This window comes from Microcebus murinus, chromosome 10, assembly GCF_040939455.1.
Source record: "Microcebus murinus isolate Inina chromosome 10, M.murinus_Inina_mat1.0, whole genome shotgun sequence".
NCBI lineage: Eukaryota > Metazoa > Chordata > Mammalia > Primates > Cheirogaleidae > Microcebus > Microcebus murinus.
In genome coordinates, this window is record NC_134113.1 from 91918586 (window position 1) to 91946220 (window position 27635).

General features: G+C 42.2%; 1 protein-coding gene, 1 long non-coding RNA gene and 1 pseudogene across 2 annotated transcripts; 1 reads left to right on the forward strand and 2 right to left on the reverse strand.

Annotated features, from left to right (window-relative positions):
- Window positions 1–2176: 2176 nt before the first annotated feature.
- Window positions 2177–24863, reverse strand: LOC105866286 (uncharacterized). The gene is made up of 3 exons (XM_076007853.1): window positions 24847–24863; window positions 19577–20048; window positions 2177–6687 (listed from the first exon to the last, which is right to left on the reverse strand). Exons 1-3 carry the CDS (start codon window positions 24861–24863, stop codon window positions 6460–6462), a joined length of 717 nt encoding a protein of 238 aa, XP_075863968.1. The 3' UTR covers window positions 2177–6459.
- On the forward strand, window positions 7089–14956 carry LOC105866298 (uncharacterized). Its single transcript, XR_012921482.1, has 3 exons — window positions 7089–7305; window positions 12802–12903; window positions 14409–14956. It is a non-coding gene; the product is annotated as an uncharacterized LOC105866298 (long non-coding RNA).
- On the reverse strand, window positions 16078–18091 carry LOC142873309 (high affinity cAMP-specific and IBMX-insensitive 3',5'-cyclic phosphodiesterase 8A pseudogene; annotated as a pseudogene).
- Window positions 24864–27635: the final 2772 nt, after the last annotated feature.

The window sequence follows — 27635 nt, forward strand, 5'->3', positions numbered from 1 at the left end:
TGTAGGAAAATCATGTCTGCTAAGTGTGGGCACATTGCAAAGAATCTGCGACATTTTATTCAAAAGATTTCATAGTAGAGATCATATTTTAAAATTGGACTAATATATTTAAAGATTTATTTGACTTTAGTTTACTATTAAGATTTGGAGCAGGAATGAGAATATTTTCTCAAATGTTGCATTAATTTTGTATCATCCATAAAACTAAAAGTTAGAAAATCCTATATATTGATAATGGCATCAATTAAGGTAAATTGATTTGATGCTAGAGTCCATGGTCATTAAAATAAGTTTTACAAAAAAATATTTATTTATTTAGGCAGAGTCTCACTGTCTTGCCTGGGCTAGGGTGCCGTGGCATCAGCCTAGCTCACAGCAACCTCAAACTCCTGGGCTCAAACAATCCTTCTGCCTCAGCCTCCCGAGTAGCTGGGACTACAGGCATGGACTGCGATACCCAGTTAAATTTTTTTCTATATATTTTTAGTTGCCCAATTAATTTGTTTCTATTTATAGTAGAGATGGGATCTCGCCTCCTGCTTAGGCTGGTCTTGAACTCCTGAGCTCAAGCTATCCACCTGCCTCGGCCTCTCGGAGTGCTAAGTTTACAGGTGTGAGCCACCACGCCTGGCCAATATTTAAAGATATGTAAAGATATGCATACAACATATATGAAGTGGCATGAAATAATGCTCAATATTCATGCATCCATTAATCTATCCAAAGAAGATTATCAGATATAGGATATATAATTTAGTATAAGGAGAGGAGGAAGAAGATAATGAGGGGAAAAAAGAAATGCTTAATTTCTAAATAACAGAAAAGTTAATTAAATTCATATAATGAAATATGTGGCCAGTTTAATTACATCTTAAGAAATCTTTTAATAATGTGAAAAATTGGCCTAATATAAAAGTGAGAATAGTAGGCAGAATGCAAAATCAATACCTATATTAATTTTCCTATATAAATACTTATGCATGTATACCTGAATATTTGCATTTTATAGCTTATGAAAATAAGAGTAAACCTGCATTTTGCTAAAGGAAGATATAACAAAATTTATTTAAGTAATATAGATGACATTATTTTAATATTTTCTGTGTATGTACTTATATAATTACCTGTAAACATGATTTGAAAGAAATATGCCCAAGTGTTATTTATGTTATTTTTGGTGATATAAATAATGTTAAATATGTCCAATTCCCTTGTTTGATTGGGGAGCAGACATTTCATATTTAATGACCTAATACAATGTTAAACGTCTGAGATAAAGTTAATGGTACGAGAGAGACCTGTACTGGTGGTGGGTGGGATATTTGCAATACTTGGTTAAACAGCCAGTACCCACCAGTTCTGGGTCTACTGCTTGGCTCTGGTCAGGGCAAACGCTGTGTGAGACTGCAGCCCCAGAAGTGTACCCGTGGGAGAGAGGACCAAGGAGCATAGCCTGCCACCCTGAGGCAAGGGGGAGGGGCGGGGAGGAAGCACCTGTTGCCTGACTGCCCGCCCCCCCCCCCAGGCATGCATGCAACAAGGTGGGTAGCGGCTGGGGTGCCCGAAGCAGTTGGGGCAATCCACAAGGGCAAAATTCCTATTTGGCTTAAACTGAGTTTTCCTTAATCTGATTTCCTTTTAACAATGATGGATCCTGAGAAAATATCTGTCTTTGGTGTTTTCCTACAACATGAGCAGGGTACTTAAGATGTGTTAGGGGCATCCTGAAAATTAATGTATTGTTTAAAATGTCTTCTTACTTATTTGCATGCCGCCCGCACGGTGAGGGGTTAGGGGAGTGTGCAACTGGAACTCTTCAGTCACATGCCCACCAAATTGTAAGTGGAGCTAGGAATGGTCTCAACTTCCAGGACCAGGTAGAAAACTCAATTTGGCCAGGGGTCACTCCATAACCAGAGGAAGGCAATTTATGTATAGTCAGTGTGGTTTTTGTAAAAAGGAAGGGCATTAAAAAGAGCATTGCCCCAAAGGTACAAAAGCCTCCAGGTAGCAAGAAACCCCCAAGAGAGGAACTGTTTTTTTAAATCCAGGACTCAGATGGTGAAGGAGGGGGCTGGAGCCACCTCTTCCAAGTATACCCACAGGAGCCCTGGGAAACATTGAGAGTGAGAATTCGGTAGTGCCAACCCACATGGACAAAAGCAGCCCAGGGGGTTCCTTCCACTGGCCCCAGCCACCACAGCCCTCACCCCAGCAGCAGCTGCACTGGCACTGGGCGAGCCTGGCAGAGAGCCATGGGGCAGGGGCCAGGCAGCAGTGAGGCAGCTGTAGACAAGCTGTGGCTGGGGAACTTGAATGGCAACATTTAAATGACAGGATCCTGGGACTGAAGTGGCTTTACAGTGCTGTTGGACTGTGTTAGAAGTTTTAAAAAAGGGCCCTCCTGCCCTGCTTGGTGAAAGCTTAGCAGAGGACTTGCAAAGCCTGCGATCGGACAGATCTGTAAACTTGTTTTAGCTTATCCAAGGTTCCTAGGAATGGCGTCTGGATCCCAGATTTCGGAGCTGACGGTAAAGCCCTTGTAGGGAAGAAAACAGAGAATGAGCCTTAGAGTCTTAGAATAGATGCTGAGAGGTATCCTGTGGCCAGTGACATGTGAACACCATTGAATGAGAGGATGGCCTTTCTGCCTCCGGACCATAGCAGCTACTTATCGATGGACTGTTCTCAATCCTGTCACCCTTTCGTCTTTACAGCATGACTGTTTAGAGGTTCTGGAGACTCTATTCTAGCAGGATGGATCTGTCAGATCAGCTGATGCCAGAGCAAGGTTGGGATCCTTTTTACTAATGGAACAGTTTTATGGACGAGGGGCTGGATGCGCAATGATGACAGCAGTGGCACTGCCACCTGGGACTCCAGCCCAGGAAGCTGAGTTGCAGTTATCGAGAGGAAAAAAGTTCATCTGGACTCGAAATATGCTTTTATGATTATATATGCTCATAGTGCCCCTTGAAAGAGAAAGTGTCTTCTGACAGCAGGAGATAAGAATATTAAGTGTGCCACTAAAATAATGGCCCCAATACAGGCCGTGGCTAAGCCCAAGCAGGTGGCTGGCATGGCAAAAAGAAATCAGGCCAATGACAGGGCTGCTAAGGAGGCTGCTGGACGTGATCTGTTTTCTGGGGACTTGATACTCCAGCTAGATTTAGACCCTCTTTAAACCTAAAGACTGGAACTCTACCATTTGGGATGGCACAGCTAAGTGGAGACAGAATTCTCATGGACTTGTTCTTCTACCTGAAGTGTTGGTTTGGTCTCTTACAAGACACCCGCATAAATGTCTTAATGTATTTGGAGAAGACCCTGTTTGCAATGCACTGTTGGTGTGCTCGCCTTAATGGATTCGGTGGGACCTCATTGGGAAGACCCTGTTTGCAAAAAACTGTATGCTCCAAACAATCCAAGGACAGAGAGGTAGCCCACTGCACAGGGAGTCCAACATGGGGGTTGGGGGGCAACACTTTCAATGATGGGCAGTTTCACTTGGTATTAGTAGATATCTTTTCAGGCTGGGTAAAGGCTTGTCATACCCAAATGGAAACATCTAAAGTTCCTAAATGGGTTCCTACCAGAAGCGCTGGCCTGGGACAGGGCCTTTGCCGAGTTCCTGTGCATGTACCCCAGCACACAGCAGGCCCGAGCCTCGGAGGACAATGGGATGACAGACATCAGCAATGCAAGGGAAGAGAGGCCAAGCAGGCATGGAAAATGGCAGGCTGGTGATGGATGCCGTGGACAGGCAGTTTCAGAGACAGCTCAGCAGCTCCTCCTACAGCAGGGATGTCAGTAGACACCACAGCAGCATGGCCAAGCTGCAGAGATCTGGTGTCAAGGAAGGAAGGAACCTGGAAACCGATGGAGGCAGATGAGGGTCAGACAGGGAAGGTCAAGCTGTCTGTGTCCTGGGACTCCCCTCCTTCTTGTGGCCCTGGCTACTAACTATTGGCTCAGTCTCTGGACCGACAGCCCCATTGTTGACAGGTCCCAGGAGCCCAGGGAGCCCTGGGCATTTCACAAAGTGACTACTCCATGGTGGTGTTGCTTCCTATGCTCTTCACCTGGATCTTCTGCACAACGTCCTGTGGTTGCCCATGAACTTCTCTGAGTGGAGACTCAGCAGGAACCTGGTAAACTGTTTGTACAAAGAGCTAGACACACCAAAAACACAAGTGACAAAAGGTAAAAATGGCAAATTGGACATCAGCCAAATGAAAAACTTTTGTCCATCTAGACATTTCTCCAAAGATGATATACTAATGACCAATATATAAATTAAAAAGTGCTCAACATCATGAGTCACTGGGAAAACACAAATCAAAACCATGATAAGATATCATTTCACATCTGCTAAAATGGCTATAACCAATAACAGATGGTAACAAGTGTTAGAGAGGATGTGGAAAAATAGAAATCTTCATACATTGATGGTGGGAATATAAAATGCTGCAGCCACTTTTTTTTTGCAAAATATTGTGGCAGCTCCTTAAAATGTTCAATCTAGAATTACCATAAATCTAACAATCTCAACTCTAGGCATCTACCCAGGGGAAATGAAAATATATGTCCACACAAGGACTTGTAGGTGAATGTTCATAAGGGCACTATTCACAAGAACCAAAAGGTAGAGACAATCTAAATGCCAATATAATCAGCTGGTAAGGGATTAAACAAAATCTAGTATATCCAAACAATGACATACCATAGGGCAATAAAAAGAAGTTCTGATACATGCTGCAACATTGATGAACCTCAAAAACATAATGCTTCATTAAAGAAGCCAGACACAAAAGGACACTTACTGCTTGATTCCATTTATGTGAAATGTTCAGCACAGGCAGATACACAGAGATGAAGTAGATTTGTAGTGGCCAAGGGCCACGGATAAAAATAAAGAGTGACTCTAATGGGCACAAGTTTTCTTTCTGGGATGAGGGAAATATTCTAAAAGTAGATTTTGGTAATGGTTGCACAAGTGCATAATTATACAAAAAATCATTTACACTTAAAATGGGTGGATTTTATGGCATGTAAATTATATCTCAATAATGTTAATTTAGAAAATTTAAATTATTATTTTACCCCTGGCATCAAGATTGTGTCTCCAAATATCATTTGGAGATGATATCATCATCACTAAAAGAAACCAAGATCTCTTGGAGAAATTGCTGATGCCAGGTCTGGGCCAAAAATGTGTAAGGTAAGCCTGCAACATATTGTCCCTCCAGATAGCAAGAATCTCTCAATTTCTCCAACACCCCCGCCCCATTGATTTCCACTGAATTTTACTTCCCTCTGTGCATATATGTGCTCATCAGTTAGTTCCAAGTTAATAGTGAGTATATGTGGTTTGTTTTTCCATTCTTCAGATACTTAGTTGAATGGTCTCCAGTTCCACCCAGATTGTTGCAAAAGGTATTAATTAATCTTTTTTATGGCTGAGTAATACTCCATGGTATTCACATACCACATATTACTAATCCACTCATGAATTGACAGGCACTTGGGTTGATTCACATCTTTGCACCTGTGCTTCAATTCGTATTGATCAGGGCTGCTAATGTCACCCCAAAAAAGACAGATAGACATTCCATACCTCCCAATAGAAAAACACAGCACAGACTTTTTGCCCTACCCCCAAGTTCTCAGAATGCTCCCCCACTGCTAAGGCACACACCAACCCAGCAAATCTCATGCCCATTAAACCAGGTAAGATTTGGGAAAGTACCTCAGGTACATGTGAGTTCTCCAAGTGTCATTTTCTTCAGTTCTCAATCATTACTTGTTACGTATTCATTGAGTACAAACTACTGCCATGGACTGAACTGTGTCCCACCCCCCAAACTTATGTGTTGAAGGCTTAAATCCAATCTGACTGTATTTGGAGATAAGGCTTTTAAGAAGATAATTAAAGTTAAATGAAGTCATAAGGGTGTGGTCCTAATTCAATGTGATTGACAGCTTTATAAGGAGAGAAAGGAACCGAGATCTCTGTCCACTATGTGAGGACCCAGATAGAAGGTGGTGATCTGCAAGCAAGGAAGAGGCCTCCAGGAACTGAACCTGCCAGCACATTGATCTCGGACTTCCCATCCCCCAGGACTGTGAGAACATAAATTTCCGTCTTCTAAGCCACCCAGTCTATGGTATTTTGTATGACCACCCCAGTAAATTGAGACACTTCTGTTTCAGGTACATATGCTACTTGTTATGCTCCTAAAATTCTTTAATTTCTCATACTTGCCACATATCACAGCCCCAAGAGAGCAGCTGTTCTGCACCTGCTGTTAACCCAGAGCCGCATCACACTGCAGTGCCGCCAGGCTGCACCAGCTGGGGGGCAGCCGGGCCCACGACACCCACATTCTCGCCTTGCTCTGCCCTGTCTCCCTCCCATCTCCATCCTCTGAGCTCTCGCACTGTGTAGGACCCACCCAGCTATTTGTTGGTATATATGTCCACGTTTACGACAGTTCTGTCAGCAATCTGGTCAAGCGCATTCACCCCAGTCCTCTGTACTGGACCCTGCTCCGCCTTGATTCCCAGTTCTAAGGGCCAGTTGACCTGTAGAGCCATTGCAGGATGGGCTGTAGGGGCAGATTGCCATGCTGGGGATCCCAGCTGTACCCAGCCTAGGTTAGTATCTCTGAGCCTCACTTCTCGCATCTGTAAAACAGAGGTGGGAAATAGTGCTCACTCATACTGTTATAGTGACGTCTACATAAGATACTATGTGAAAACGCTTGGCATAGCTGGCCTAAATTGAAGACCCTGACACACACTACCAGTCGTCATAACTCCTACCCGCCATTTCAGTTCAACTAAAGGTGCCGCCTTCATTGGCCTAACCTTTCCACCCTCATTGGTCTTTTGCCTGCCAATCACACACTGGCTCCGCCTCAGTAGCGCCTCATCATTTGCCCGTTCAGGTCTGGCCCCGCCCTCTGCGTGTAGAGCTTCCGGGCCCACAGCCTTCGGTTGCTCTCCTAACGGACACCACGTCTCCTAACGGACAGCGTAACCACGCCCCGCCGTGCGCCTGCGCACTCTAGACCTAACGGATCTTCTGAGGCTGTTGTTGGCGTCTTTGATAGTTGCTTGGGTTGATCAAATTGGCCGATGTTTACCAAACTCGGCCTGTCTCTGGTCCCTCCCGGCTCTTCTCAGGCCTTAGTATGTCCGGGCCTCAGTTATATTATCTCTAAAACCGATGACATCGGCCCTGCACACCTCAGTATCTCTAGGGCGCGCAGGGGATGGTGCAGGGAAAGCACTCTCTCCATGGTAAGTGTATGGAATCGATTTTACTCTGTGCCAGACAACTTTTCTGAAAGCGGGGTTATGTGAAATGATCATTGGGAGCATTCGATGCTAGTTGGTCCCCTGGAGTGACATCAGTACTTGGTGCGACTTCCCGGCCGACTTAGTGACTGTGCTGGGCCTTGCAGGAAAGGCGTGTGAGCCGAGGAGCCGTGCGAGTTACGGGCTGCCCAAACGCTCGGAGGAGGGAATTTCCAAAAGTTGATTCCAGGGTCAGTTATTTGTCATCTGCTTCCAACTACCACTGACTGGGGCAGTTGGGAAGGGGCAAGGAACCCATGCCCTTCAAGAATGTGAAGGGAATGTGGCCCAGCAAAATGTTTAAAAAGTCTTTAAAGTCTTAACTTTAACTTTAAAATCCGTGTAAGTGTTGCATTCTACCTTATGACCTCTTTGTCTGTTTTAGCATAAATATAATGTTCTTAAGTAATTGTTATCTGGTAAATTGACACTTTAGAAGAGAAGATACACTGGGTTTTACCCTGTTGCATCACTCCGTCCCCCCATTGCTAGGTCATGACTATTCCAGTTTGGGATAGAGAGTGGGGGTGGGGGGACATTAGGGGTCTGGTTGTAGAAGGCTTTAAACAGCAAGCTAATGAGCAACCAAAATTGACTAAGGCAAAGATGTCAATCAATGGAGGTTTATTAAATCAGTTTTAGAGCACACCCAGGAAAAACACAAGCTAGAGACACATGTGTGACTGGGTTTTTTTCCCATTCTTTGTATATTTGTACGTTTTATAGATTTCCTAAGAGGAGGTTGGCATGTAGCAAGAGTGTCAGGTTGGTGGAAAAACAAATGGTTACATTCTTGCAAGACTTTAGTTAGTGCCAAGGAAATCGACATTTTACATAAGGTCAGGTGGATGTTGAAGAAACAAAAGGAATGAAGAAGGAAGAATCAATTGTGCAGATATTTGTGGGTGGGTGGAGGAATAGTTGATCTCCAACTGCCTCTGTTCTGCACCTGGGAAAATAAGCTTGGAATCAACATTATCAGTGTGGAATCCAACAGATTTTATTTTTTTAGACTATAGACCTAAAGCTGCAATTTGCATGTCCTTGTTTCTGGGAGGCCAGCAAAATATTTCCTTGTGAATGACCAGGGCCGGAAGCTCCTGTAGATGCCTGAGGCCTTTTATCTTTTCTTGGGGCTCTGGCTAAAGCAAATGTCAGTAGACTTGACCTTCCTTTTTGCAGGAGTTGGGCAGGTGTTCCTGAGATTTTTATATTCTTTTACACGGGTAAATTTGAACTTTATACTGTAAGCAATTTGTAAATCACTGAGACATTTTTAAACAGAGAAATAAAATTGCAAAAGCATTGCCTTGGAAATATTAAGCCAGAGCAGTGTGAAGAATGGTTTGGCAGGGAAAGACTAGAAGCAAGCAACCAAGTTAGACTGTGCAGTGATCCCGACAATGCCATAGGGACTTGGACTTCAAGAGTGACAATAGGAATGGAGATGATAGAGGCTGTTAATAATAGCCTGTGAATCTTCACCTGTCTATTCTCCCCTAACTCCTACCCAGGAGGCTTATATTTAGAGAGCTACACTCCTAACATTAAACCCTGGGCTTTGTCTTTTGGGGCCCAAACGATTGACTCCATTAGAGATTTGCTAATACTGACAGGAGGCAGATTGATTAACAGGAGAAAAGGCATACAAATTTATTTAAAGTTCATATATGGGAGCCTTCAGAATGAAGTCCCAAACCTCCAATGAGGGGGTATAGATGTTCTTGAGGTAACAAAGAATAGGGGTTGAGATCATGACAAAACAGGTTATAGGAGGGGGGAAAGGAGGAATTCTGTTGAGTAGCAAAAAAATGATTACACTAAATGATTAAAAACTTTAAAATAATTTTTTTAAATTGTAAAAGATTATAAAAAGTTCAAAAAATCTTACTTTGTGGTCAAACTGATTAAAATTAGATGAATTTGTTTATAAGGTTACCATTAGCATTTACACTAATAATACACTAATGCAATGTCAATGGAAAAGAAACCAAACTCTGTAAGATAACCTAAAGAGGTTTATTCTGAGCCAAATTTGAGGACCATGATCTGGAGCCAAGCCCAAGAAGCCTTGAGCAAGTGGACTTGCAGTGGTTGGGTTACAGTTTGGTTTGCAAATAAATTGGTCCTACTAGCATTTATCCTTGGTAAAAATGAGAAACTGGGGAGAGAAAAATTTATGTTCAGAATAAACCACAGTAGACCTACTATTAAATCCTAGGCTGTTCATTGTTTTTGAGTTTTTATCATTTCCCTACAATTTGACATTAGTCCTATTGGGTTTCATCGCCCATCTTTCACCAGACATGGTGAATCACGCCTGTAATCTTAGCACTTTGGGAGGCTGAAGTGGGAGGACTGCTTGAGACCAGGATTTGGAGACCAGCCTGAGCAACAGAGGGAGAACCTGTCTCTACACAGAAAAAAAAAAAATCCCTCCTTTCTGTGGGATAGGATATCCTAAAAATGAGCTTTCTTAGTGCAGTTAGATTAGATTAAACACATGACCTTGAACTCATGTCTTCTACATGCTTTCTCAGAAAAATTTTGAAGAACAAGGGGAGGGGGAAAATGCAAGGGAAAATAAAAATCTTAGTACCACCTCCACAACTTCTTATGCAAAAAGATGACTCAAGCCTGAAGCCTGAGTCATGTACTACCTCATTCCATATTAATAGCTGTTACTAACATTATACATTAACTAGATCCCCACAGGAATATTAATATAAAAGGCCTCAGGCATCTATGAGAACTGATCCCAGAGATTGTTCATAGAGGAATTCCTTTTTGGCCTCTCATAAACAAGGACTTGCAAATTGTAACTTTAGGTCTGTAATCTAACAAACTGAAGTCTGTTAGATTCCATACTAATAATGTTGATTACAAGTTTATCTTCCCAGGGGCTAGACAGAGACAAGACAAGAGCAATCATTCTTCCACCTCCCAGGAATATCTAAATAATTGATTCTTCCTTCACTCCCTTTGTTTCTTCAGATATTTACTTTATCTTAGGGAAAATGTAGATTTCCTGGTACTCTCAAGAATGTAACCATTCAACTCATTACCCATTATCCCTCCTCTTCATTTTTCTTCCATATGCCCTCTCCCCTTAAATACTGAAGTTCCCAAATCTCTCTTTGAAAAAACAGTTAAGGATGCATCTGTGGCTTGTGTTTTTGCGAGGAGGGTCCTCAAGGTTTGGTTTAATAAATCTGCATTGATTGCGATCTTTGCCTCAGTCACTTGTTTTAATTTGTCACTTTTGAGATGAATCAGATAATCCTGGTAACATAAAGGACTCAACACCTTGCCTGTGTGAGCCTTAACTACTGAGAATCAGAAAACGTGGTTAAGTATAGAATTTATTCTAGCCCAGCCATTGAAGATGACCACCCAGAGAACAGATTCACTTTCCCTGAATATATACTCTGATTAGCAGCAGTCACAAGTGGGTAATTAAGGAAAAAAGAGGCAGTTCCTAAATTGATACCAGGAATTTACATGAGCATAAGCTATTGATTAGCTATTCCAGGAGCATGAAGATAATGGGTGAAGTAGATAGCTGGGAACAAAATACATTTAAACAATTGCCCCAGTGCATGGGCAGGGGTTCTGGGGATGCTGCTCTGGGCTCCCCCCCCCCTTATATGCCACATTATAAAAGCACAACAAATGTTAGCTATTACTATTTGGGGTCTTTTTTGGTGTCCCTTTGCTTTTATTATAAATTTCTTTAAATCTCATTTTAGAAATAGTGGTGATATAAATCTAAAACTAAATAAATTTATAATAAAGTTGGGTCCCTGCCTTTGAATGAATCAAACACTGAGATTTAGGTCTTTGGCAATTGGAATAGCAAAAATAAGGAGGTCAAGAGGGCTAGTGTGTTTTGAGGGGGAATATGAATATTCTATTTTTGAGATATTTAAGGCTATACACTTTAATGATTGTACCTTAGTAGGCAAGTAGGTGGGGGGAGGGAGTCAGCCATGTATGGGCAGGAGCAGGACCTCTGCAGGGCAGCTTATTTCAGGGTCTTGCCTAGCCTTGGCATTCATTCATTCAAAAGATCTAAATTGATTATCAGTCCAGACCTGAATTATCTTAGTAAACTCAGAAACTATCAGACTCATTACAAATGTGTGATCACTAAATTTACATTCATGCCAGTGGGTTCATTTATAAAGGAGTTATCTCCAGTGAGCATAAGCTTATTTCTCTCTTCCTATTTGGAAAGCCAAATGTGAATTAGAAGATGGCTTGGTGAACACAGGATCATAACAAAGAAAACATAGGCTCTTGAGTGAGACATATAACCTAGTATATATAACTCAGGGTTCTCCAGGGGCATAGAACCAATAAGATATATATATATATATATATATATATATATATATATATATATATGAGTTTATCATGGAGAATTGACTCATATGATTACAAAGACAAACTCCCATGACAGGCTGTCTAAAAGCTAGAAAATGAGAAAAGCTAGTAGCATATCTCAGTCCAAGGCACAAGTCTGGAAGCCTCAAAGCCGGTGATGCTGACTGTGCAGCGTGCCCCCCACCCCCACCCAAAAGGCCTGAAAGCCACCCAGGAGGGCACTGGTGCAAGTACCAGAGTGTAAAAGCCAAAGAACCTGGGTTCTGATGTCCATAGACAGAAGGAGAAAATGGGTCCTACTCCAGAAGGTAGGGAGAGAGTGACTGCAGGAGGTTTCAGGTTTTTTTCTATAGCCAGTTTTCTAAGGAATTAAGAACAAGAATTCAATCACTCATACAAGGATGAGGACAAGGAATCAGCAAGCCATTCATGAAGGATCTGCCTCCAAGATCCAGAGGACTTCCACCAGACCCCACCTCCAACACTGAGGACCAAATTTCAATGTCAGTCTTGGGAGGCCAGACAAACCATATCTAAACCATACCACCTAAGTACTGGGAAAGTCCCATAAAATCATCTTGTCTTATAAGAGAAAATATCTCTTTAAAGGCCAGATTGCTCCTGTCCCCAAGACCCCATGTGCCTCATCCTAGAACAGTTCGAGAAACACCCTAATAATATTTGTTTCTCTGAATCCTAGTTTTCTGGAGTTTTTTTAAGAAAAAAAAAAACCACATTCTACCTGAACTGTGGGAGCCCCTTTAAATTATCAGGCCCAGAAAAGGCATTTAAAATGTAATAGCAGTCAGGGCTTACTCCCGTTTGACCTAAATAATTATATCTCAAAGCCACTTGCTATGACAGAGGGTCTAGACTAACTTGATACCAAGTAGCCATAAAATGCCATACACCTGTGCTGTAGCTTAACAATGTACAGCCAATGTTATTTCTGTAAACTAGTGAGCATTCCTAATGGACAAGTTTTGTAATCACCCCTTCTCTTGATTTGTCCTTTTTGTTTGAAAAAACTTTAGCCTCTATTTTGTTCTACAGAATACTGTCCAAGGCAACTTGAAAGGGTGTCCCAGGCTGTAGTCCTCAACCTTGACCCTAGAAACCTCAAACAAATGCCCTTCTCATGAACAAAATCTGAAGGTAAGCTATCAAAATTGGTAAACAGCTCTACTCTCATAAGTGATCTAGGTTCCTTTTTACTTTTGACTCTACCATCTTTAAAATATCACTTCCTCCTGATGGTGCAAGATAGAGATTTAGCTCCCTCCATAATGTTCACATTCTAGTCACCGAGAAGACAGACAAGACAAAAATGAATGAGCCCTTGCTCTTTAAGTATAATTCTTGGGGATGGGCAGTTACTCACACCTGTAATACCAACACTTTGGGAAGCCAAGGTTGGAGGATTGCTTCAGCCCAGGAGTTTGATACCAGCCTGAGAAAAAGAGTAAGACCCTATCTCTTACTTTAAAAAACAAATAAATAAAAATAGAGAAAAAAAATTTCTTGGAAGGCATACATTCCAATTAAACTCAGAACTTAGTTACATGGCTACACCTACCTTAAGGAAGGATGGGGAAGGTATTCTCTATTCTAGTCACCCGAATGCATTATTTAAGAAAAATGAAGAAGGCTAAGGAGGAACAATAAATACAGAAGGTATTATAATTATTATTTTTTTTTCAGAGACAAGATTCCACTTTGTCAACCATGTTGGAGTAATTTGTCATGATTATAGTTCACTGCAACCTGGAATTCCTGGGCTTAAGTGCTCCTCCCACTGTAGCCTCCTAAGGACCTGGAAATATAGGCATGCACCACTACACTTGGCTAAATTTTTTGCAGAGAGAAGGTCTTGGTATGTTGCCCAAGCTGGTCTTGAACTCCAAGTCTCAAGCAATTCTTCCACCTCATCTTCCCAAAGTGCTGGGATTATAGGCATGAGCCACTGCACCCAGCATAAATACCATTTTTTAAAGAGATGTCAGGCACAAGGAAGTTAAGCATAGTGCTCTGAAGTAGCATAAAAAAACTAGTCAGTAATAATTGAGTCCTGGCTGGCCAAACCAGGGGCTGAAGTCACCACAAAATGTTGGCAGAGTTCCTGCAAGTGCGTTTCCAAAACCATCCAGAGATGAGGCAGTTGGGATTCCAAAGAAGAAGCACTAGACACCAGGGGGACAAGTCCAGCGCATTTATTAGGGGAACTTACATAAAGAGTGGACTGTAGTCCTCCCCACAGTAGACACGCAAGAAAGAGGTGTTCTACTAGGTATGTCCAACTGCCACGGGCTCATGATATGGAGGTTACAGGAGGCTTTAAGGAATTGGGCTCAGGGAAAGGGGCCGTTTTCTTTCAGTGTTTTGGGCAACAAACTCAACACCTTTATCCATGTCTGGGAATATTCAAGGCCCTGGCTTGGGTTCAAGCCTGCTGGGAGAGTGTGCAGCGGTCGGGTCACAGAGCAGTTGAGGCACTCTGTGTTTCTCAGTCAGGACAGAGAAAAAGTAGGAGACACTGGGAGACCCTACAACTCTTATGTGGTAGAGGGAACACAGATTCAAACCAAAGTTTCAGACTGATTTTTGACTATAAATTAGAAAGGACTCCAGTTATCCCAACAATAATGTCACTTGCTCTACAGAAAACCGATGTGCTTTCTCATGTGAGAGGAGGGCTGGAGTCCTGGGCACTCCACTGTGTATAACCCACAGCCAACCTTCTTGTGCTGTCACCTGCAACCTGAACATACCCACAGAAGTGTGTCAAGCACGTCAGTGTCATCCAACATGTGTGGAAATGGAAAAGGGAACTGAAAACTAAGTACCATGCTGTCCTGCCAACCTACTCCTCCCTTTTGTTATGTGAAACCTTTCCTGAAAGTTGAAGAAGGAGATGCATCCAGAGCTGTTCCTGTCACTCGGTCTTATCCCCAATCCCCAAGAACTGGGATGGAAGCCATCTTGTTGTAGAATGAGAAAGTAAGTTTTCTTGGCAAATATCCATGCCGATAGCCAACAGTCTCCCAGAAAGACAACAGTTTCCTAGCCAACAGCCAACGTAATGTATCTCCCAGATCAAATCTACCCTTTCAGGTTTAACTTTGAGCAGCCCATCCCATTGGACCACAGGTGGGAGAGTCTACTATGGAGTAGTCTCCCTGACATCTGACAAACAACTACAAAAAGCTTTAGTCCCCAGCTCTAAATATTTACAGTGACTCACAACTAGCTTTTAGTAAGACTCACCTTTTTAGGTGGACTTTTAGACACTGATGTTTGTGCCGCAGTTGTATAAGTTGCCTATTATTAGTGAAGCACTTTTCACCTTCCTATTGTGCCACTCGTGCGATGCCTTTAGAAGTCTTTGGAAAACAGTTGCCGATTTTCTTTTTCCAATTTCATTATCTCCTTCCTGTTTTATAAATGTGAAAAGGTGCTTCCTTCTTTCCTGGGCTTTCATGCCCGAGGCTTTGACAAAATTGCTATTCATTCTGCTATCCTGGAAGTAGGGATTTGGGAGGCAAGATTGCTCTCAACTTCTTCCAATACAACTTGGGCCAAATACTTCATGGGTTGCTCCCCATCACTTTCTAGACTTTCAAGAGCTGAAATGAGAAAGAGTTCAACTCAAACTCCAGGTTCTTAAGGACTGTTGATCCAAACTCTGCTCTTTTCCCCACTGTATGCTAGGTCATTATGACATGATTTCATTTAGAATAATTTTTGTCACGCTCAAAACCATACATGTTTCATTATATAAAACATTTAAAATACAATTTTTTCCAAAAGAAAGGAAGAAAAATCATTCATGCCCAGAGATAGCACTGCTAATACTTTGGTACCTAATTGAAATATTTTTAAATACCCAATGTAGACAGATTTATTTTTTTAGGTCAAGGTCTCACTCTATCTTCCAGGCTGGAATGTAGTGGCATGATCACAGCTGACTTCAACCTCGAACTACTGGGCTTGAGCAATCCTCCCACTTCAGCCTCCCAAACAGCTAGGACTACAGGCATGCACCACCATGCCTTACGCATTACAATTCTTTGTAGAGATGAGGTCTCACTATGTTGCCCAGGCTGGTCTCAAACTCCTGGCCTCAAATGATCCTCCCACCTCAGCCTCCTGAGTAGCTGGGACTCCAGGCATGTGCCACCATAACTGACTTTTTAAAATTCTTTGTAGAGTTGGGGGTCTCACTATATTTCCTAGGCTAGTCTTGAATTCCTGGCCTCAAGGGATCCTCCTTTGCCTTGGCCTCGCAAAGAGCTGGGATTACAGTCATGAGCCACCATGCTCAGCCTTTGAGATGTTGTGCTTGTGTCTATGTTGTGCTTGTGTTGGAGATGTATGTAGCCTCTTAAAGTATAGCACTTTTCACCTTTCTATTGTGCCACTTGTGCGACACATTTAGAAGTCTTTGGAAACAGTTGCCAATTTTCTTTTCCCAATTTCATTATCTCCTTCCTGTTTTATAAACTTTAAAAGGTGCTTCCTTCTTTCCTGGGCTTTCATGCCAGAGGCTTTGACAAATTTGTTAACATGCTCAAAGTGCTTTGTCATTTCTGTGGCTAGGATCATGTCAATAATCCCCTGGCACAGTGTTCGATAGTCATTCCTCTCCATGTTTTTAAAGATATTGCATTTATCATCTCCAGTGGTCAGCTGGAAGGCCAAGGCCATGTGGTAGCTCTCCAGCACAGCAATGTCATTGTACGAAACGGCCAGCTCACTTCCAGCATTGCACGGGAAGGAGTTGGTTCTCCCAGGGTGATCTACATCTTGAATGGTGGCTGCAATGAGTGCAGCAACCTCATCCATTGGATCTAATGTTTCCTTCTCTCCTTGAAGAGAAAATAGGCGTGAAGCATATCAGCAGAATGTGTAGAATCGTGGAAGGGGTTGGAAGAATGATAATTGACTTCAATAATTTGTAACCATGATCTCAGCGTTGACTCGGAGCAGTTTAAGAATTCACAGATTCCAAAGCGAGCAAACATTTTGAGACCAAGATAAATCAAAGGCCTATAGTGAGTGGCAGCCTCCAGTTCAAAAATATCAAAGTCCCAGTATTCCTCAATTTCCATGGCCCAAGATATCCGTGGTGGGACATTATGAAGGGAGATCAGAGTGATTATATTGCTTGAAACCTGCTGAATGCTTTTTGTTGAAAGAACATATTCATTCCCTGATAGTCTTCGCAAACCGTCAGACACTAAGGCGCCAACGAGGTCATTGGCATGAGGCTTGTCATCATTCGCACTGCACTGTGGTGAGTATAATTCAGTGGTTCTTAGCATTTCCAACACATGGTCTAGGGCCTCTGTCACAGGCATGGGACTGCTTTCCTGGGCAGCATTGATAATATTGATTACCTTGGTGATGGGTGCCTCAATCATCATGGAATGTATACGGGCCATGGAGGAGTGTCCTCTCCTGCTGGACACTTCACTAGATTGGGGGGTGGGGTGGGCAACAGCTCTGACGTCCAGTGGCCCTTCTGTCTTTATGTTTGCCTGTCTGATTACCTGTATTAGTGTCAGACTGAACACATTCAGATATTTTCTCAGCCTTATAGTTGCTATTGCACACTCAGATAACGGACATAGTGTCTAATTTTTCCTCCCTGTCCAAGGACAGGTATTATCTTCATATTTTGTTGTACATTATCTCTATTTTTCTTTTTGGCATAGTAAACTCCTTGCCTATTTTGATGCATGAATTTCTAGTATCCAGCAAGTCAGCCTTCTTTTCATTTATAGCCACTTCTCCTTTCATATTAATTTACCTGCCTGATAGCCCATTGTTGTTTCAAATGCAGGGTTTGCATACTGTATAATGTAGTCTTCACTTATAATTTTAACTGCTTCCTGACTTTTCTCTAATGCAGTGAATATTGAGTTGCAAGCCCTGAATTTTAGTTGTGATGGCACCTCTCCAAACTCCAGCTGGAGCAGTTCATTGTAGTAAACCATGATGCTGGGGTTTTCAATATACCTCCTTGTGAATCCAGCAGTAAGGAAAGGCATTACAAATAACTCTTTTCTATCCACCCTGCATATTACACCAACAAGAACTGTGTTTTCTGAGAGTTCTGATGATCTGATAGACCTGCACAGTGCCTCTGCGTCAGATGTTGAGGATTTCTGTGGCCTATGATGATGATGTCATGATGTTTGTCCAGGAAACAGGCAAGAACAGCCTGAGGCTCCTTGGTGACTGTACACTTAAACCCTGCTTTTTCACATGCTCTGCAGAATCCATTACACTGATTATCATCTTTGATAAACACTAAAAGCACCTGAAGTTGATCTTTGTATTTTTGTTATTTTCCATGCTATATGCTTTATTTTTTTTTTCAGCATAATATGGGGGTACAAATGTTAAGGCTACATACATTGCTCCTGCCTTCCCTCCCCCCTTGAGTCAGAGCTTCAAGCATGTCCATCCCCCTGACAATGCACATTGCACATATATATATATATATATATATATATATATATATACCCATCCCCTCCTTTCCCCCACCTGCCTAACACCCAATAAATGTTTGGGTTTTTTTTTAACATTTTGGTTATATTTTATAACTTTACCTTTACCTAGCAAGGGTTAGAGGTATGCCCTTCCCCTCCACAGTGTTCGCCACATCCCTCAGATGTGGGTCTATCCCCTCACCGCCGAATCTCTGGTGAATAACACTACCCTTTGAGCACCATATTGATGACTAGTCAGTACCAATTTGATGGCAAGTATATGTGGAGCCCATTTTTCTGATCTTGTGTCACCTCACTTTGGATAATGGGCTTAAGCTCAATCCAGGATAATATAAGCAGTGATAGCTGGCTGTCATTTCTTAGAATTGAGTAATACTCCATTGTAAACATATACCAAATTTTAATAATCCAATCATGAATTGACATTGGAGAAAAGAATCTATTTTCAATAAATGGTACTGGGAAAACTGGATATCTACATGCAGAAGAATGAATCAGGATCCCTACCTCTCACAAAAATCCATTCAAGATGGACAACAGACTTAAACCTAAGGCATGAAACCCTAAGAATCCTAGAAGATGATGTTGGGAAAACCCTTTCTAACATTGGCCTAGGCAAAGAATTCTTGAAGACCCCCCAAAGCAATCACCGCAGCAACAAAAATAAACAAATGAGACCTGATCAAATTAAAAAGCTTCTGCTCAGCCAAAGAAACTATCATTAGAGCAAATAGACAACCTACAGAATGGGAGAAAATATTTGCTCTCTACACTTCCGATAAAGGTCTGATAACAAGAATCTATCTAGAACTCAAAAGAATTAACAAGAAAAAAATCAAACAACCCCATCAAGAAATGGGCAACGGAAATGAACAGAAACTTTTCTAAAGAAAACAGAATGATGGCCTGCAAACATATTTAAAAAATGCTGAACATCTGTAATTATTAAAGAAATGCAAATTAAAATCACAATGAGATATCACCTAACCCCACTGAGATTGGCCTGTATCACGAAATCCCAAAACAACAAATGCTGGCGAGGATGTAGAGAGACAGGAACACTCTTACACTGCTGGTGGGACTGCAAATTAGTGCCACCTTTGTGGAAAAGAATTTGGAGATACCTCAAATAGCTAAAAATAGAAATGCCATTCACCCAGCAATAACATTATTATTTACCCAAAAGAGCGCAAGACATTGTTATAAAGGCATCTGCACCCTAATGTTTATGGCAGCACAATTCACTATTGCAAGGACGTGAAGTTGTCTTGGTGAAATCTCATGGGGCCAAATTGCACCTCCCCTACTGCTACCTTCTTGCCTCTGACTTCGCCAGGCTCCGGCGCCTCGGGCGGTGGCAGGGCGGCCGTCTGTTCCTGTGCGAGGCACGGCCTGCCTGACGACGGTGGCGGCGCCACCTCAGCCTCTTTGTCGCCTTGGTACACCGCCGCAGACACGCCGGTGGGCAGCAGCCGCGATCCGGTCAGCAAACGGCCCGCGCCGCTCCTCGCAGCCGTCAGGGGCTCCCTGTCGTCGCGCCTGGCGGGCGGCCGCAGCAGCGCGAGTCTCCCGTCAGGAAAGGCGGCTCTTTTATCGCGCTGCGGGCGGGCGCTGGGGAGGGGGCGCCGGGGAGGGGGCGCCGGGGAGGGGGCGCTGCGGGCGGGCGCCGGGGAGGGGGCGCCGGGGCGGGCGGCGCGCCACGGCCGCCCCTCCGTGCGTGCCCTTCCTGAGGCGGGAGCCCCGGCCGCCTCCCTCACGTCTCCGCGCTTGCCGGGCCCGCGGCTCCTTGCAGTGTTTTTTTAAACACCTACTATAGACAAACGTTTTAATTACAAAAATAGCATTAACATTTTTGTCTTCCCATAAAGTATTCCTCTATACAGCATATTGGTCACATGATTGTATCATCTTTTTTGATGAATCCCCTATTGAATAATTAGGATGTTTGCAGTTTTTCACTGTTAAAAACAATCGTGAATTCAGTCAGAAACCATTTATTTACTTCCTATCACCAAGCACTGTGTTAGATGCTAGAGCACAGTGGTGACCAAGAGAGACAGATTCCCCATCCTCAAGAGGTTAACATTCTCATGGGGAAAAAAATAAGTAGACACAAATTCAGTCTAGTGAAGGAAGCTGAATGGGCTAATGAGAGAAAGTGGGAAGGACCCGTCATATAGGCCAGTCAAGGAATGCTTCTCTGAGAAGGCGACATTTGAGCTAAGATCCAAAGCCTGAAAGTCATGTGTAGGACCAGGGCAGAAGCATTGGTCCTATGTGGGAGAGGGGTTTATTCATGCTGTGGAAAGTTCCAATATGGGTGCAGCTTCTGGGGAGTGAGCTGTATGCAGCCTGAGGGAGGGAGAGGCAGGCAGAGGACAGATTACCCAGGGCCAGACTGTGATGCTAAGACCAAGCCAGCAGACAGGATCCAATGTCCATGTTTTAAAGACAATCTGGCTGCTAAGTGGAGAACAGCATAGAGAAGAGGAAGAGGGTGCTGGGAGATTGTTACAGTGGAGCCAGTTACATTAGGATGAGAATACAGGGGATAGAGACAAAAAATTCCTTAGCATGAAGAGGATAAAGACAACAGGATTAACCTTGGCTCAACAAAATTTTTTATTTGTAGGTCTTTAAACCCTTCAAAGTCTACAGCATCATGTTGATTTAATTTATACTTACATCAAAAAAAAATTGCTGAGCTTTCAGCTCTAAGAGAAATGATGTAAGACATTTGAAAAACCATTTCTTGATCACAGGGTTTCTTGGGCACAGGATATAGGTGTAAGTGTAACTCGAATTACCTTCCTTGGAAAAAAGTTTCCTTTTGTTTAGGTGATTTAGGAAGTCTGTATTGGAAATGGGATGGGATGGGAAGTTGAGGTGAAATCTCTGGTGGACCAAGGAGTCTTAGACATGCAGCAGAAAGCTAAGTTGTGAAAACAAGGACAAAAGTCATCAGAGGTACAAAATGTAAAGCATCAGAATTGAAGCCAGTGTTAGAGCCCAAAGGGTTAGATACTGTTTCCTAGCTATTGGTGTTCTAGGGGTAGCATGGCTACTCTCTGAGAAGCAACCAACAAACTCATTTTTCCTTGACAACAGCTATAACAATGTTCCCTATCTGTCATTCTCAATACCATCCCCTACCCTAGCCCAGAAGCCTGAATCAATGCAACAAAAATGTATCATGGGGCACATATGTGCTGAGCAAAGCTCAGTGCTTCATGCACATTTTTATTCAATATTTAAAATTATGTTTAAGATTAGCGCTATTATCCTTATAATACAGATGAAGAAACAGCCATAGAGATTAAGTAATTTCCCCACCTTCTCAAGGCCAGTTACTGATAGAGCTAGTATTTGAAACTCATCTGGCTGATGCTGGAGCTCATGTTTTTCATTATGGCATTGACTTTAAGGAAAGAAAGGAGCATTTCAAATCATTTAGATGAAAATTGGAAAGGTAATAAAGCTCAATAAGTGGGTACCTTATGAGGTGACTGAAAATTTAAAAAATCATCATTTTGAAGTGTCATCTCTTCTTGTATGTAACAAAAACGAACCATTTTTTATAGGATTAAGATGTGCGACAAAAAGTGGGGTATATAACAATCGGCGACAACCAGCTCCGTGTCTGGACCGAGAAGAAGCTCCAAAGCACTTCCCAAAGCCAAATTTGTACCAAAAAAAGGCCATGGTGACTATTTGGTGGTCTGCTGCCGGCCTGATCCACTACAACTTTCTGAATCCTGGCGAAACCATTCCATCTGAGAAGCACTGAAAACTGCAACGCCTGCAGCTGGCATTGGACAATAAAAAGCGCCCAATTCTTCTCCATCAGAACATCTGACAGCATGCACATCTCATAGCCAGCGCTTCAAAAGTTGAATGAATTAGACTACAAAGTTTTGCCTCATCCATCATATTCACCTGACCTCACGCCAACTACTACCATTTCTTTAAGCATCTCAACATTTTTGCAGAGAAAATGCTTCCACAAACAGCAGGAGGCAGAAAATGCTTTCCAAGAGTGTGTTGAATCCCAAAGCATGGATTTTTATGCTACAGAAAGATCTACCTAGCAGACAGCTGGAGACAGATTAGTTCTTACTTCCTTTATGGTTGGCTCACAGCTCTTTTTCTAGAAAATCAAGTATTGAACTAAATGATTTGCAACAACAAAAAATTGATTTCTTCCCTTACTTTTCACTATTTTCTACTTTTCTACATTGTAATGATAATGATAAAAATAAAATAATGAAATATGCCCTTAATAAATGTCCCCATTCTTCATTCTATCCCACCTCATCTCCTCACCCAGAACCCAGGTGCAAGGCTGAGACTTACCATTCCATATCACCTGCATGTCTTCCTAGTGTGTTTCTTTCATATTTATTTTTTAAACTGTGAATTCTAAACACAAGATGCATGTAAAATCATTCCAGTATTCCTGGATTTTTAAGCCTCCCCTTTCTCCACGTTCAGTAGTAAACAAGAAAATTTGTGAACAAGTTCAAGCAAGGAGTATACCTAAAAGATGACTCGCAGCCTAGATAGCAGTGTCCTAGTAAAATAATCAACCCTCAGAGGGGCTGTGACTCAAAAGTTATTGTTAGCATGTGACAAGTAGAGCGTGAGCCCAGGATGTTATTACTTGCGCATCATCCTCACGCATGTAATTTGTGTTTATCCACTTAACTGTGAATCCTAGAGATCGGACAGAGATGTAAAGTCATTCCAGAAATCTTAGACCTTTGGGACATCACTTTCCCCAGGGTCAGTAGGGAACAAGATAATTTGTCAATGACTTATAAGAAGGAATACATCTAAGAAATGACTCACAGCCTAGATAGCAGTGTCTTAGTTTAAAAAAAAAAAAAAAAAAAAAAAGAACAAAACAAAACCTTCAGAGTAACTTGAAACTCAAAAATTGTTGACAGGCAACAAGTATAGCATGAGCTCAGGAGGTTAACCTGAATGGGATCCAACACCCATAGGAAGATAAACAGAGGACACGAGGCAATTAATTAACAAAAAGGAAATATGCATTGCCAACAAACTGAAAAAAATATTTAACTTCGCTACTGATAAATATTATTGATCAGAATAAGTCACCTATGAAATTAGTCATGATTTAACAAATATTACCTGGGGCTGGCAAATGTCTTTAGAAATAAATACTCATGTACAGTACTGGTGGGAGTAGAAAATGATTCAACCTTCTTAGGGAGCAGTTGGCAATAAGCATTGAAATCCTTAAAAGTTTGTGTACCCTTTGGGTCCAGCAATGCTACTTGAAATTTATCTGAACAAAATAATCAACATGGCATGCAGATATTTAACCACTGTTACCTTGCTCATAAAAACAAGAGATGACATAGTCACTATATTCAAAGTAATGATGTGATTAAATACATTGTTTCATAATTCCATTGATGCAATGAAATTAATACTATATATTCATCAAAAATAATGTTGAAGAATATATAATGGTATGTATTTTTGATACTGAAAGGGAAAAAAACAGCATACCAAACTGCAGTTTAAAAAAGTCTTTATGTATATATATGTGTGGGTGTGGGTGTATGTTTAGAAGATTCCTAGGAAAAAAATCCAGAATGTTAGCAGTGGTTAAATGCAAATGGTGAAGTTTTGACATTATTTATTTTCTTCCTTTTGCAAATTACAATTTTTTTAGTTTTTCTAACATTAACGCATACTACTACTACTGTAATTCGAAACAAAAATATTTTTGAAAGTCTATGGGGTCCCAGATGAAAAAATAGTTTTTTTCAACTTCAAATGTATTTGGCTCTGTTCCCCATAAAGGAAAGCCCAGACAATGGGGTGGCGGAACCACACAGAGCTGGGGTAAAGGCACATAGCTTCCTCTTTCTGCCCTGAGCCTTTTAAAAGGGAAAATTTGAGGCCTGGTCACAGGTCAACCTCTCTCATCAGGTCAAGGCTAGGACAGGAGGTAGCCTGCTTCATCATGGCATGGGGCTGCTTGGCCTTTAGCAGGAGGTCAAGGAGGGCTCCCCTGCTGATGAGAGGAAAGAGGACTTGCCAGGAGCCACTGCCTTACCTATGAAATTGACTGCAGCTGCCTTAGGAAGGTCTGAGGGCTCCTCAGGAAGCCAATCTTCTGAGACAGTAACACCCCCATAAGCTGGTTTTGCCTGTGTAGACCTGTGGTGCTGACCAGGAGAGGAGGCCACTGGGAACTCCACTAACGATCTTCTAGCAGCCACACCTACTCATGCTCTGCACAGCAGCAGCACTGTCTCCAGGCAGCTTTGACTGCACACTCAGACCCCCCAACCCTTCCCACTCCAGCAACAGCACACACTCAACAGGAAGTTCATAAAGAGAGCTTTGTTCCTAGGTACCAACAGGAGAATGAGAACACAACTGATGTGGAGCCAAGAGACCCAGGTTTGAATACTGGCTCTGACCCTTCCTGGCTTCACTGTTCTCTCCTCTGTAGAGTGGAAGGAAAGCCTGCCCAGCCTCCCTCACATAATTTTAAGACATCAATGGGGTAATGGCTGTAATAGTGCTTTGTAAAGTGCCTTACCTATGTAAGGGATTCATGGTATCAGAATTACTTGTTTCACTTCCTAACCTGCTTGCTTAGTCCTTAAATATTTACTTTTCAACCAGAATTACTGTTTTTGATTGCAGGAGCCACAGACCTTCAAGACCATGGCTACTGACCTAAAGTCCTCACGACTCCTGCCCATAGGGCTTTCTACCACTCCTACCAGAAGACCTCTGTCCTCTGGCCACGCAGTAACTGGCAGGACCTCCCTAGCCTCTGAGGTAGGGATAGGGATGCCAGGAGGATCAAATACGGAGAACCAGGGCCTGGGCTCCCTGGAGAGGGTTCTGAGTTTGCTGATGCTAAAGAATGACAACCAGGGAACTGAAGGACAGTATCTATCAGCTGCCCTCTCTGCCACTGAGCCCACTGTTTTGTCCCCAGGATGAACATTGAGACCTAGATTCTCCAGAGACTCTTACTTAGCAAGTTTAATCCAATTATCTGGAGGTGGTCACTGGGGGGGTGTGCCAGAAGGTGTGGGTGAGGGATGACCAGCCAGTGACCCTGGCCCACTGTCAGGTCCCCTCTATAGGCCTATGGGTGGGGAGAAGGGAATCCCTCAAACCCCACTCCTACGATTGTCCAGGCCAGGGGCTGAGTCGAAGGCCCTTCAGCACAAAGAGAGGGTGAGAGTACTCAGAGCCAGCCAAAAGAGGACGCCAAAGAGGTGGCTGTAGGGTGCACAGCCACGGCCAGGCTCATGAACAGAGAGCCGAAGGGAAGGGGATCTGCTCTGCTCTGGCACAAGGGGGCATCAGTCGGGCCTGGGGTTGGCAGGACAGAGACAACCAGTGTACCCTGACCACCTCTGTATTGTTGTCCTGAAATGCTTAATAGGAATGGGATCAAAAATTTATAGACTTCTTTTTTCATAGTGGCTCCCAGCTTATATTTGATGACCTGTCCCAGCAAAGGGCCCAGGACAAAGGTGGCTGCGATCCTCACTGGCTCCCTCTCCTGTCAGGAAGCGCAAAGTGCAGATGAGGAGGCAGTGGTTTCCCTGGCCCTGCCTGGCAGGGCTTCCTTCCATCCACATCTCGATTTACATGTAAAGACAATATAGTTTGTGTCTCTGAGTAATTCTCTTTAGACTCCGAGAGCTAAGAAGTCAGTTTATGAAGGCACAGTGCCAGGGAAACCAACATCATAGCTTTAATTCTACCATGGATCATATCTACAGCTCATAACTTTCTTCCCTTCTAAGCATTTTAGCTCAAGCATTCCAAATTTTGTAAAGTGCATATTTTTATCCTAGTTATGCTGTGAATAAAACCATTTAAGTCTGTATTAGCTTGTGTGAATTAATGACCACAAACACCTAAGCTTTATATACTTTCGGGAGCATATTATATATTGATAGAACAAATATTTCTGAGCACCTATCATGAGCTAGGCACAGTGCCAAATGATAGAGATGTGGTAAGGCAAGACAGATAGTTCCTGAAAACAGAGGTAGAGTGCTTATCAAGTCAGATGTACACATTATAGCACAGTGGCTAAACAGAGAGATGATTCCTTATTGGTACTTTAATAATAAAGAGAAAAATATATGTTCAGTGCCCCAAAATATGTGATTGAGCATTGCTGCAGTCATTCCATCCTTAAGAGAAAAAGTAGAGACATACTTTTATAATTCATAGTAGATCTGAAATATTAGATGGAGTTCTCCACTTCCCTCCAGAGGACTAGAGTATCCCTGAAAGAAGATGAACAGCAAACAGAATTGGAATTAAAGTAGAAATTATAGCCCAGAGTGTGAGCAAGAAAATACTACTGCAGGAGGTGGCAGGGTTTCTGGAAGTGCTCTAAGAGTAGGGGCTGTGAATGTAGAGAGTGGAAGATAATTTGGGCAACTAATAGGTGGTGATTTCGGGGCTGTAGTTCAGCCATCTGGTTCAGTTTCTCCCTCCACCCCACCCTCCTGTTATCTCCCTCATCAATTACCAAGCAGCAGGGGCATGAAACATCCCAGCAGAGCAGGGAGTGTCGTGTCCAGAGCAAAGAGAGTGGATGGTTCCTTGAGTGGCTGATAGCACCCAAGAAGAGCAGGAAGCCCTAGAGTCAAAAGACTGGCTAATAAGACATGAAAATGAAATAAAAGTTATTAAGATTAGAATGGAAGAAATTGTCCCTATTCGCAAATAAGATGATTTCTACACAGAAAATTCCAAGGCATACACACATACGCACATACACACAATTGGAGAAGTAATACAAGGTCAACATACAAAACTCTGTTGAATTTCTATATATATGAAATAAATAACTGGAAACCAAAAATTTTAAAATAATTGTGTTTACAATATCTCTGAAAAATGAAATTCTTAAATATATATAGGATCTATATGCTGAAAACTTACAAAATGCTATAAGCAATTAAATAAGATATAAATAAATTAAGAGATATAATATATTCATAGATCCTCAATATATTAAGGATTTCAATTCTTCCCAAATTGATCTATACATCTAATGAAATTCCATCAAAATTCTAGCACAGGATATTTTGTAGATATAGACAAGCTGATTCTAAAATTCATAAGCAAAGGTAAAGGAAAAATGAAGTATAACATTGAAGGAGTTATACACAATTTTAAGATTTCCTCTAACACTGGAATAATGAAGACAGTGTGGTATTGATGAAGGGATAGATACAGAGATCAATGGAACATGATACAGAGTCTAGAAATAGATTTACACAAATATGGAATTGATTTCTGACAAAGGGGTAAAGATAATTCAATAGATAAAGGATAGTCAGT

Bases quoted from the DNA above. Each gene is read 5' to 3' on its own strand.
- LOC105866286 (XM_076007853.1), bottom strand. The intron at 6,688-19,576 runs GTAGCAGTAGGG...TCTGTTTTACAG, and splicing joins GCGAAGTCAGAGGCAAGAAG to ATGCGAGAAGTGAGGCTCAG.